Source organism: Diadema antillarum, unplaced genomic scaffold, assembly GCF_040938485.1.
Source record: "Diadema antillarum isolate AM-2024a unplaced genomic scaffold, OU_Dant_1.0 scf00000075, whole genome shotgun sequence".
Lineage (NCBI taxonomy): Eukaryota > Metazoa > Echinodermata > Echinoidea > Diadematoida > Diadematidae > Diadema > Diadema antillarum.
In genome coordinates this window covers 2080209-2094207 of record NW_027270964.1, presented here as the reverse complement: position 1 = coordinate 2094207, position 13999 = coordinate 2080209, and the positions used below count along the sequence as shown (strand labels likewise).

The following is a 13999-nucleotide window of genomic DNA, read 5'->3' as shown; positions in this document are numbered from 1 at the left end:
CACCATAATGAAATATCTGGAGTTCTTGATTTCATGGAGGAGGAGCACTCTTTGGTACATTTGTACATGCTTCTTCATAGAGGGATGTTGCTATGCAAACTTTGTATAAACTATACTGTTCCTGCAAATAGTATACAATACATGTAAAATAGGGCTGCACACAAACCCATTTTTCCTACTGGTCCAACCTGTTTGTCAGACCATCAGGTACCCAGTTTTGTTTTGTTTTGTTGTTGGTGTTTTTTTTTTTTTTACTGATCCATTTATAATATTAACATAATCTGGCACGTCTGGTATAAACTTGAATAGCTGGAGCCTATTAAACAAAACATGTATACATGTCTGCATGCTGGATTCAAACGTTCTGTTACTTTACTATAGCAGAACAGACACTAATCTGCCACACAATGTACATACAGTAATGCTCTTAATGCCTTTTTCTCTGTAATCACTGAAAACATGTGCAGATATACACCATCAAAGTGTACTGTTCCAAGTTCTCAATCCAGAACAGACTACAAATTTGTGCTTAATCAGCAAATAAATAACTTAATGGAGCTGATAATATTTAACAGGAGTATTTGTTCAAATTGGAAGTTAAATCCATTCCAAGGTTGAACTTTGCACTACACCTTATTTGCCTCCTTTGCTAGATAATCAAACGATACTCACATGTCATGCATGCAAAGTACTGTAACTACGATGGCCTGTTCACATGAAGCTTGTAGGACATTAGAATTGTGCCCACAAATACCATTCTTGTATTGAATGAATGCACTCTCGGCCCCTCCCCCAGCAGACACACAATGTTCAAAACACAGGCAAAAAACATCAATGTGTTCAAAGTGCACAGATCTGATCAGATGTGATGGCAGTATATCATGGCGATACAGGATTTTGGTTCCTCAGAGTGATTGTAGCACTATCAAGGGATCTACACGGAGGATCGCCTTCATTTCCTGATCAATAAATGGACTATAGATTACCTTTATTTCAGAATGTACAGCTTGCATGAAAAATATTCTACACAAACAAGCACATGTATACATGTACATCTGTACACTTCACAGCTATTGAAAAATAGTCAAACTACACACTTTGCTGGATCAGAAAACAATTACACAGGCCAAAACACATGCCAATCCTCAAGTATTCATCACTAGATGTTTTTTTTTTTCCCTATTGTTAAGAATGAAATCCATGTAAGTCAACTGTTTAAGAACACATACAATGTAAATGACTCTACTATCATGTAACTGATTGTAGCAATGTCACAAAATATCCAATCAGTTGTGACTGAAAAGCACGGAGAAACAGAGGGTTTGTTTACATTCATAATACCCAATATCCAAACTATTATCTAAAAGAAGTCAAACTTAGAAGTTACTCTGATAACCAAACGAAAAGAATCACGAACAAAATCATTGATTGCTTCATAAGCACTGCAAAATGATTGTTTGCCTTTTGCTTTTATTGTATCTTGACAGTAAAGCCCTACACTGTATGTCTCCCTCAAAACCAAGTACAGAGTAAAACTGTAATGGAACAAAACCTTCAATTCCTTTCTGCAACCTGTAAGAAATACATGTATTGGCAGCTGGCAGAAATTACCTTTAGAAGTCACAGATCAGCCCCTATAGAGCATTGAGCATGAGAACAATAATCAGTTGTAAGAGTGGACTTCCTAACTGCATCTACATGTAGCCTACTTTGTTGTGCAACTGTATTGCCTCAAGCTAGAAGACTTCGTTCCCAGCATATATGCACACTGTTCTGAACCTTTTACACATGTATGTGTCGTCTTTTAAAGTAGCAATCAAGATCTCTTGAGACTTCCATCAGAGTTGCTATTGTCCATTGTCTTCTCCATAAATTTTACCACCTCTAGGCCCTGTGTAAAGAGCTGCATATTAAGAGGAAATTAAATGCAAACCTTTCATGTCTATTCACCTTCCAAGGATCACTTTTTTTATGCAACTACTGTAGTGCACACATTGCCATTGGATGACAATGGTAATGACAGAATGATTAGCAACTGTAGTAATGGTCTATTGCATGTACTCATCATTATCATCGATTGAATATCATAATACAGGGCCTTGAAATCAACCATTACACAGCAAAAAACAACATACATCAGGATGAGACACCACACATACATACACTGTATGTAACTTACAAAACAGCAACTGTACGTGCAGTATGGGAATGGGAGAGTGGTAGATGTTTTAAAATCATAGTGCTATATCACGCCTTGGAACTATAAAAGGGTGTATAAGTCTGCATTCATAAATGCTACACTGTCATGTAAAAATAAGTTTGCTTTTTTCATTCCATAGGAGACACCAAGACTAGATAGCCGAAGAACAATGGTATGTATACAACTTTTATCATGGACAAGTTGGTTTGTAAGGAGCAACTTCTCCTGAACCATCACTGCAAACTAGATGTTCAGGCATAAATTACACATTTTGATATCCGTTCTCTGGATATATTTTATCACCTACATTTATAACATATTTATAATGGGGATAAGTATTTGAACCCAGACTGGACAGAATATTGTGGAAAGGTTTATTCTTATAGATGTGCTGTAGTTGGAGCATACTCAGAATTGTGGAAGGAAATCAAATGGAATACAGTGCATCAGTACCAAAAAGATATTGTACGTGTACATACATGCATGGCACTGACATGACGACAGAATTAGGGATTTTCCCCATGTCTAGTCCAGCAGTGCACATTGTTATTTCCCAAAAGCAGAAGTGGGAATGCATCTGATCACATACAAACACCAGCAACTGGGACTTTTAAACTCTTCTGGCATTGTCATGAATGTGAAAATCTGACACTTTTAATAATTTCTGCAGAAATGCATTGAACCTTGCGTGTGTAATAAAGATGCCTTCCCCTTTTATAATGACAGTTTTGCAAATTTGTAGACAATTCAGTTTGACTGAATTTTACTCAACTTGCTCAGCAAATTAATTGGAATACAGTGTTATGCATTTAAAGACTATAGATGTACAAAGAAGCACTTGAATGATTAGATTTTTAAAATGTTCCATTCATTGTTGCACATCTTTTAATAAAAATTAAAAAAAATCAATAATTTCTCACAAGAAGCTTTTCTGTGAGTGACAAGAATGTACAATGTAGTCTAGGAGAGCAAAACGAACACTGCCAAGCAGTAATGTTGAGGGGCAGGAGCTTGTGAATGACATGTAATTATGCCACTAGATCAAGGTAACGTGCATTTGGCATGGCGGAATAAAGCAGTGCAGCTGGGCAGACGAAAGAGGCAAGGATGGAAGTTCTTCTACATTGTAGCTGCTTCAGTTCTTATGTCTTAAGATAGAATATTGTACACAAGCATTCAACACTGTTGACTATTATAAGTGGAAGGATAGTAAAGTACTACTGGAAAAATATGGCAGACCGAACGTACTCTTCATATTAATCATTATACAACGTCCAAGTAGATCCTTGTAATTTGATTGGAGGATTGTTGGTCACGTGATATTCAATAAGTACTCCATTCCGCGCGCCGTGCAATTTTGGTTCTATTTTTGAGTGCAACTTGGTTCGATTTTTTCGTTCTATTCCACGGTTCGAGAAATTGTACGGTACTGCGTGTACTGTGTGTTGCATATTGAGGATCACATGCAGCTAGCGCAGTGTACGTGTATGGTACATGCATGCGCGTACGTAGGCCTTCGTAGTGGTATATAGTGTACGTGTATGATCTTGAGCGCTAGGCTGTGACCGGACCGACCTGTATCTAAACGCCCTGATTGCACAAGCCAGAAAGAGAATCGCAGTGGATCCACATGTAAGTATGGCTATATTTTTCATACATATATAGACTTTTAGGCCTACTTAGACCAAAAAGATCTACTTGGACGTTGTATAAATCAAATAGTGTATGGTCTTTACTCGTGCAATGGAACGAGATTTCGCACTCGGTGAAAGATGAGGCGCCCTATTCAACTCGGCTTCGCCTCGTTGAATAGAGCGCCTCTATCTTTCACCTCGTGCGAAATCTCGTACCATTGCACTCGTGACCATTCACTATTTGTATATTATTTATCTGTTATCAATCACTCAACAACAAGTGCAGGCAAAAAAATCCAGCAAGTCTCTCTTTGCTGCAGTATACTAAAGGCAATTTAAGCAAGAAATTTTGGCGCATTGGAGCTAAAGGCCGTGTCACACCATAACGCGGGCTTGTGGCGAGGAGGTAGTTTCCAGCACGTAGAAGATTTTCAGCGGGCGAACAAGAATGTTTGCAATTTTCATTCATGCCTTGTCATACCGTAAGGGGGAACTTCTGCGGCTTGACTTGCGGGGAAACAAATTTACTCCAAGGAGCTCTCCGCAGTTGGTCCGCACCTGACAGTATTTAGCGCGTAGTTGCCCGGAGGTGCTCACGCAAGTCCGATTTAACCGCAGCCAAGTTTTGAGCATGACCAAAACTTTTTCCGGGTGAGTGGCAGGAATGCCCGTAGAGGTCCACGCAGAACGCCAGTAGGAGACCCTTAGCGGCAGTACTTCCCAGGCAATTCCCACGCAAGTACTTCGCATTCCCGTATGCAGCCAAGATAATGAAATTCTGTGAGATTTCAGCCATTCCATTAGAGGAATTCCTTCACTAAGTTGTCAGCCCCCACGCGACTGGTACAAAGGTCACACAGTATACTCGCAAGTATAACGCGTCCAGCAAGTAAGACATATGCGCTGACTCGCACAAATCCTTTTCCGCCCTCAGGAATGTCCGGCATGCTAAAAAATCCCTACACGTAACAAGCCCGAGTAGCTTGCCCGGAAAGGTGTGACAGGGCCTAAACACGGTTGCGGGTAAAAAAATATGCGTGCGCACCTCCGGGCGACTACTTTTGAGATACATGCTAGGTACTGTCATGTGCGGATATCTACGGGGACCTCCGGGTAGTCAAAATTGTTCTTTGCAAGTCGCACGCAAGGCTGGTGTGACACGGCCTTAACATCCTTTTTCATCGCATGCAATTTTTTTTTGTGAATGGCCAATGGCATTCAATGCATAGAGTGTAGACAAGAACTTTCAAGTGCATTTGAAGTTCACGAATCTTGGCTCTTGCAAAATTCACAAAATTAAAATGCATACAAAAATCTTTGGTTTTACAGGTATCTTTTTTATACCAGTCAGAAAAACATGAGGAGTTGGACAAGGAACACCACAAATGGAATTTATGTGTATATCCATCCATACCTCCCCACAGGTAAACCTGTAAACATTCATGATGCTACAACCCATGCATACCACATTTGATGTGCATACAATGTACATAAAATTCCATGAGTGTTATCTGTCTGTCATCATAAGGGAGATGATTCATGTGTCTGAACCTACAAGGGCAAGTTCAGAAAAACAGAGGGAAAAATCATTTCCCACAATCTTTAATACATTTTACGTACAACATGTACTCTGTACTACCCCTAAGGAACTGATTTTTAGTATCAAATGTTATTTGAGATGGGTTCAGGTTCTACTCTACTAATAAGTGACATAAGAATGATTCATTATTTGACGTGATCTGAAACAGGAAGCACGTATGCTAATAATTCCAAATCATCAAACATGACAGTAATGCATAATTGCACTCATATGCCTCAACTGTTGCTACTAACAAATGAGCTGGTAGTGGTTCTAACGGACCAATGTGCCCTATACCTATTTGCTTTTCCATGAAGAATAAAACTGATCACTAATTCATTTAATGGTATGTACATTCCTAGCTACTATTGCAACTTGGATGTGTGCCTTGGAGATACTAAATTTCTCTAAAAGGCAAGTATGCAGTTTTTACAAAGTTCACACCATCACAATCCTTTCCCTACACTGCACACTGAATGCATTAAATGCACATCAAAATACTTACTTCCACTATGTATTCCAATGGAAACAATGCTATAGTACAAGAATGTTATATGTGCAAATCTACTTGTCTTTCAAGCCGTGTAAAGTTCAAGATCTTGACCTGCTTTGACATGAAACTCTCTATTCCTACTGTTCAGTGTATCATGTACGGTGAGATAATAAATGATTGACTCCCACATCCACCTGTAACATTTGGTAAGCACAAATATGTACTTTCATAGCCTCTAAAGATATATTTTACTGCGGCTTCTTGGAAACAAAACACCTGTCACTTGGAAACATAACGAAAATTGTTCGAAGTAATTTGAGTAAATGATGTAGGAACTAATACATTTTTATGGTAAAAACTGAGATTTATTGTAACACAAACACTACCTAGAACTACAAAAAAAAAATACTCATAGTGAAGAGCACACATCCTGATGTGAACTGCACTCTGACCAGGATGTTGTTGCAGAACTCCTAAAAATCTTTTTAAAAGCAAACTACCTGCATCAGAATACTGCAATATCACAATTCCTTTATTGACTTAGATGATGTGGATGGATGCTTGCATTCACACAATGTTTCTCATGAAATAAAATTGGTTTTCTTCATCTCTTACCTCCTTTTGAATTAACACTATGACTATGTTATTACCTCCGCCAAGGGAGGAGGTTATGTTTTCGTTACCGTTGGTTTGTTTGTTTGTTTGTTTGTCCATGAGCAGAATAACTCAAAAAGTAGTTAACGGATTTGGATGAAACTTAAGGAAAGGTTGAGAATGACACAAGAGTGATCCAAGATTTTTTTGGAAATTTATGAAGGATTTTTGATATTTTGGCAGGTAGGGTCATTGAACTTGAGAGTTCAAGCTGCGCATTTTTGAGGTTTTCAAACGCGCACTAAAGTGCGTGCTCTAGTTTCTGCTAGGGCGAGGCGTGCCACGCAGCTGAGGGTTTATGAGGTAACAAAGGCTTCTATATTGGGAAATCTGGCGATTTTTCAGCATGTATACATTTGTACCTATGGGTGGAAATCACTTGTAATCTCTATGGAAGAGCCCAAAGAGCTTTTCCCCAGTGGTGGAGAGGAGCAAAAAGAGCAAGATCATCGCTGGAAAATAGCTGCTTGGCGGAGGTCTGTGCTCTCAGAGTGCTTTTCTAGTTGTACATGATTTCATGCATTTTATTGTTTTTTTAATTTGTTATGTATATCCTTTTTTTACTTTAAAATTTATTTTCTCTTTAAGTCACTGACCACTTTCTACCATAAAATCAAAAGCATAAAACTAATCAAATAAAGTGATCAATAATAAAAATACTAGGGTTTTTATGAGTTTCATGACAGAGCACTGTTTTCCATAGGAAATATACACAAAATCATATGCCCGTTTGTGGTGACATGCAAAACTTAAAAAAAAAAAGGCATGGCTTCGTAATGAAACGTGCAGATGCTGCAAATTTGGTCTCAAAAGTTGTGAGAGACTCAAAAAAAAAGAAGTCAAGAAGCCTCATGACGAGGCCTTCTGATGTTGCAGAATTATTACTTGAAAGGCGAGGAGGGTTAACCCGTTGAGGACGGTTTGATTATGCTACAACATGCATTCCCAAAGACACCTGCCCGAGTACCAAGGTATACTCGGGACTCATCCTCTACAGGTTAAAAACAAATAATGTGCCCTATAAATACTTGGCTCCAACATTGTACACGAGGGAAACATGCAAAGTGCCTGGAAGGATACCAAGTTTGGAGGTCATGAAACCAGTGAAGTGTGTACTCCTGTCTGCAAATAATGCTGTAGCTACCTGTTGCACTAGATTTTACACCATTCATTTTGTATTTCCTGAATCAGAACTTGCAAGACAAGGAAGTGGTTAAAGAAATAATTGAGAACCAGAGAAAGAATGAGAAATCATCCTGTAATACAATTAATCAATCAAAAATGTACATTTCTAATTTTGAAGATGACTTTCATTACATTCATGCTATCAGATCTACATGATTGGGCACATTAATGTCAAAAATTATGTCGGCGTTGAACCTGTGAAAAATAAAATCGCAATGAAGCATGTGGCGTCTTACTGCATTCAAATCTATCAGTCCACCTGACTAGCAATGAAAAGAGTTTATAACTATTGGATGTTAGTGGCAAAGAGTCATTGACCTACCTTCACCAGATCAGGCCTGGGCTTCTCTAGGAACTGTGTCATGCTGAAGAGGCAGCAGAGAAGTTTGTGGACGTAGTCATGGCGATCAGTGTACCTCTTCAGAGCTTCAATTACCTGGCCTTCTGTGGCATGGCCCGAGACCTGCACAAGTGTGGGATTCACAGATGACACACACATAGCACTACACAGCATGAAGTGCCGTATGATAGGAGCCTTCCACTATACACAAGATATCACGAGTGTAGATTTGAATGAATCAAACATGCGAGGATTTCCTTGTGCTGTAAAAAACTCATGTGGCGTTAGATGGTCAAGGAACATAATGGGTGGTACATGTCCTTCTGAAAACTATCTTATTTATTTTCTATGACATCAAATCACTCCATTGGGAACACACAGTCCTTTTTAAAGCTCAGTTGATCAAGTACCACACATGGTGTTCTGAAAAGTCACTTCTCATGCAGGAATCCTGACGTAAACATGAAGGAAATGTAGTTGTATCATGTCTCTCTCCCTCTCTCTCCTTTCATTCTTTCTTTCTCTTCTTTTCTCTCTCCGTCCCCTTCTTCCTCCTCCTCCCTTCATCTATTTATATTTCCTATCTATTGCGCTGATGCCTCAAGAACACTTAAGAGTTTGCAGTAGCACACTACACACTGTATAATATTATGATACAATAAGTATACAAATGTACATCATCCTCACATTCAACTGAACAAGATAAAATGGCAATGTGATAATATGACTGTGTTTATACCTTCAGCTCTGGCCTGAAGAGTTGGTGGTCCTCGTTGGTCAGGAAGTCCTCTGAACACATGTCTCTGGGGGTCTGTCGATCGTTAGCTACCCCTTGGGTCAGCGTTAACCCCAAGAATCTCAAATTCCGCCTGGTGCTCACAAAATGCTGCAGAGCCTCCTCGCGAATGTTATCTCGAGCCGAGATGTCCAGCGACACCAGGTGTGGAAGGGCACCGTCCATTGTCAGCAGAGCATTGATCCCTGCTTCGTGGGAGCTGTCCCGAACCGGATGCATGTCCTGCGAAATGTCCAGATGTCGCAAGGCAGGAAGCTGTGCTACTGTAGAGGGTATGTCCTTCTCCGCCACCCGTGTGTGATACATCGACAATGATTTCAATTCAGTGAGTTTTGTCAGTGGTGCGATGTTGTAGACTAGGGTACCTGAAATGTCCAGGCTCTCAAGATGTATTAGGTCCTCTGCCACCCACTCTAGTCCCAGGTTGTTCCCAAATTCTGTGTAGCTGACATTGAGGTGTCGCAAAAGCCTGAGTTGAGGAAGGGAAATCACTATGCAGAATTTGGAATTGTTCATGAATGTGCAGTTACTAACGTTCAGGGAGCGCAGGTTTCTGCGCGTCCACTCGCCTAGAGCCCCGATGATGTCATTGACGTTGACATTGCGAACACCAGCTGCATCCAGCTCCAGGAGCTGATGCCCCGACAGGGCACGCAGTCCCCGCGATGACAGTGTCGCATTCCGAATGCATGCCTTGCGCAGGGAGACAAGATTCTGATTGGCAAAGAGGCTGAGTGTGTAGTCCCTAAGCTGACGCATCTCACTGAGTGTTCTCAGAAGCTGCTCAGCAAGATCACGATGCAGCTTCACCTCGGGTGATTTGAGAAAGAGTCTCGGCTCCGTGTGCTCACTCTCCAGTGAGGTATACTCACAGCAAAACTTTGGCAGGTTCCTTGCAACATACTCAAGGCACAATTTTTGGAGAGGCTCAGGTGAGGCAGTCCCCGTAGTCATTGTTTCTGGGCGGTTATTTCCAACCTGTAAGGATAGAATGTGCAAAAGGCTGCTCTAAACATAGCTGTGACATTGCCTGTGTTTAAAAGCATCCTTATCTGAGACATAAAAAGTCAAAACTGTTGTAAAATGCAAGAAAATTGCATTTTTAGCATGTAAAATATGTACTTATCATCTTCTGATGAACATCACAGTCACATTTCAGTGCTTTGCTGGAGTGCCAATATTAATGGAACGATTTATTGCTTGATAACTCTCGCGTCTTCTATACACTTGTAGGTAAACGGTTACTTACTGGTTATCCCCTTTACTTAAAAGTTCTATGATATGTTGGTGTTTGCCATATCCTCTACACTAACACAAATTATTAGTACAGTTGAACCTCTCTTATCCGGCCTCCCTTTATCCGGATCTCTCTATTATACGGACACAATCTCTCCATGATTTTTTTTTTTTTTTAATAATTACGGGAGGAAAGGGGGATTCCCAACTCCTTGAGAGCTCCTACACAAACACACATGAATTACATATTACTTCCAACATGATTAACATACATTACATCAAATTTCCTTCCAAATTGCTTACCTTCAGACATTTTAACATCCCCAAACATCCCCAAATGTAACAATGAAAAGGTTGCAGTATACACATTACTACATGTGGTACTACAATGGGCTACATCAGTACATGTGTATATGTACATGTACATTGTATAAAGCATTGAGTCTCCCGTATCCGGCCAAATCCCTTATCCGGATGAGACCTGGTCCCGACTTGTCCGGATACGAGAGGTTCAACTGTATAGGGTAAACTCTTAAAGCTGTCTTTTTATTAATATTAAAGGTCTTGTTTACTTTTGGGAGTAGTGATTCTAAAAATGTTTAATCAAGATATCACATTTGATGCATATAAGCGTAGGCTTGTTGTACCACAAAACGTCCTACCATATAAAAATTTTGCAATAAAGCCTAAAATATTAAGGAGATATCAGTATTTTTCTCAATAAACCGTAATTGTTCTGTAAACAGTTTAGTCTGGAAACATTTTTGTTGTAACTGTTGTTCACATTTTGTATATTTAACAGCACTTAACATCGATTTTACTGATTCAAATTTTTACAGTGGCTGTTTCTATCCCTAACTCACATTTTACAACTATTTCATTTCTCACTAATGCTGGGTTTTTGTTTCATCTGCAAATGATAAATTATGGCTTTAATGTACTGTCTATAAAGGCTAAACTTATTTCTAATTTCTGGGGATCTATCCTGAGATGTTCAGTCATTCCAGGTAAGATGAAACACGCATGATATTATACCAGGTAAAACCAGCTTTGGATAGTCCTACAACGTTGTATGTACCATGCAGTCGTGTACATGTACAATGGTCAAAGTAACGCTGGTATTACAATCACTTAGACTACCAAAATAAGAGTAATTTCAAAGTTTTGCTCTTTCAATGGCAGTGTTTATCTTTGTTATCAAGTATTTCTACTGTTTTCTCAAAATGGAAAAAAAAGAAGAACTTGACCCACAAGTCTGTCTAATTCCGCGAAAAACTTCTCATTTATAATAGTTTTTCTCAGAATTAGACAGACTTGTCGGTCAAAAAAAGAACATGAGATTACTGGGCACAATGTGTAGTAAACATAGCTTTGGCTTATTCTGCAATATTATCGAGCCACTTGCCAGGAACTAGATGAACATTGATGAAACAAATAATGACATATTCCCCCTTGAGAGAGGTATAAACATCATATTGGTGAGCACTGTATCGATGGAACAAACTGAATTTCAAGAATTCATGAAAATCTTCTTTAGATGCAATTGTAGGAGAGTGGATCGTATCACCAGACACTTTTTTTTTTTCATGGCTCTGAATTCCATACTCAGAGGATGAAATTTTGGCCAAAAATAGCACCAGTTATTCACAAAGTTCTGAAAATTACGAATTCGGCAAAATTGCGAAAACCATTCATTCCGATTTTTGTAAAATAGACTTCAAATATACCTCTCTCCAAAAAGTTGTAGTTTTTGCGCGGTGTAAAATTGCATTATAATTCCAGACACGATTTATTGGAATACATCAACATCTTTTGCACCTTGTCCTTGCACCAGAATCACAATTCATACCCACGATTCACCGTATTACTGGCGTACACATTCTTACCGAGCAGACGACAAAGAAAAAATCAGCAAATGAGGCTCACGATCATGTGCACATGTCATCATATCAATCATGTGCACAACTGTCACACTCGAGTCACTCAGTCCCAACTACTAGTACTAGTTCATTCCATCTGCAGTGCCAGCGATAAAGTTCCATCTGTCAGTTATCAGATGGATGCTAATCAAATTACACTGGGCAATGTACAGTGTATTAAAGTCAACTAGGGCCTATTAAGTGTAAGCCCATTAACAACTTGACAGTTCAATACATGTAGAGTCTATGCTCACTTTGATGTTAAATTCTGCTTTGCACAGACATTTAATAATATGATGGCTTCCTAAATCCCAGGACAAATCAATAACAATAGTTATGGAATGAAACATGAATAGTCCTGACACGATCACGAATCTGATTCTTAACTCACATTGACAAGTTCATGACAATGATCTTCATTCAGTCATTACCATTCATTGCATTGTCACTAATGTCAGACCCGAGTTAGTCAGTGAGTGACGAGTGTTGGTTTTAGTGAAGTGCTGACTGCTGTATTAACATAGTCTATAGACCATACTAAAGATCTAAGAATGAATGAAAGCATATGCTAGAAATCAACATCTAAAATGACAGGAGAAAAATGATGAACAGACATCATCATACCAAGTTCAAGTTTCAGCTAGGGATTCTACGTTAGATCCCAAATACCGAAAGCCGTAGTAACACACTGCCTCCTCCACGATCCACCTGACTCCCGCACAACACACAACCGGTCTCGGCTCGGACGGGTCGATCACTCGTTATCCTTGTAGTCTGCACAACATAGCGATGGAGAGCTACAGTTGGTCATTGCCCATTGGAATATGTAGGAAGTACGACCGTCTGACAGAACGACACCTTCCCTTCGAAATATCCTGCGTTTTTACAAAATGTGTAGCAAAGATACGTGATCACGTGAGTCAGAGTGACTGTATCTTCACGAAATCATGGAAATTTGGTAAAATCACGCGTGATCACTCGGCCCAGCTGCCATCAAATGGCGTTAAATTCACGGCACTTCCGCCAGTTTGTTATGCGCTAATTTCGATCGTCGAGCTGCGGAGAAGAAAAAGGTCATCCAAAAGGTCAATTTTCGAGATCCCGAGCCTTCGCTATTTGTTACATACGTGACATCGTACTTCACTGCCAGCAATCCGTGACTGGTGGCGGTCTTTGCATTATACGGCACTGTTTGGGAGTACGGAAGCAGAGAATAGTAGTACTATACCATGAGATCCAATCCGAGACTACCCAACTGGAGGATAAGCTCGCTTCTACGGTACCTTTTTGATTTCTCCTCCTCCTTCTACTGCAGAATCCTCTCTTTTTAAGTTCTTCTTCTTCTTTGCCTTTTTTCCCTCTTCCATTTCTTTATATTTTTTTTTTCAGGGACTGTGCAACAGGTCGACACGTAGGCCCTACACACTCACTTTTTTGGCTCTTGAGAAAAAAGACGCAAAAGCAAAAACAACATGAAAACAAAACAACTCCAATATAGGACCACCCCCCCCCCCCCCAAAAAAAAAGAAATCGGTAGGAAAACGCAAACTGGGTAACCTATGACTTTCCGAGCAGCCCAAGGATTCTCCCAGTCGCCCTGCGGGGAGGAGGTGGGGGTGGCCGGTGCCACTTACTCTTGACCCAATTAACTCAACCATGTGAGTAGCCCTTGACTCCCCCCCCCCCTCCCCCCCCCCCCCCCCCCCGAGTCTGCATTCTCCTTATTCCTGTCTTCCTCAGCTCAGTGGCGGATCCGGGGGTTACTTTTAAAACAAAAGAAATAGAAAGAAAAGAAAATGAAAGGGTGCGCTCACGCCCCCCACCCCCCCCCCCCCCTCCTCCCCTTTACTTTTCGATAGTGGCACCAGAAAAGCCCTGAAGAGAGGCACGAGAAACGGCACGCCGGGAGACCTTTTTTTCGAACTTTTTTTTTTTTTTTTTTTTTTTTTTTTTGCTTGTCAGC

General features: G+C 40.1%; 1 protein-coding gene across 1 annotated transcript in view; it reads right to left on the bottom strand.

The window, feature by feature from the left end:
• LOC139717441 (protein zyg-11 homolog B-like) overlaps positions 1-13079 on the bottom strand; it is a 32766-nt gene extending 19687 nt beyond the window's left edge. The window contains exons 1-3 of the mRNA XM_071628949.1: positions 12661-13079; positions 8825-9859; positions 8068-8208 (exon numbers count right to left, since the gene is read on the bottom strand). Coding sequence (XP_071485050.1) covers positions 8068-8208; positions 8825-9835 — 1152 coding nt within the window. The 5' untranslated portion in view covers positions 9836-9859; positions 12661-13079. The remainder of the gene's footprint in view (positions 1-8067; positions 8209-8824; positions 9860-12660) is intronic.
• Between the last annotated feature and the right edge of the window lie 920 nt (positions 13080-13999).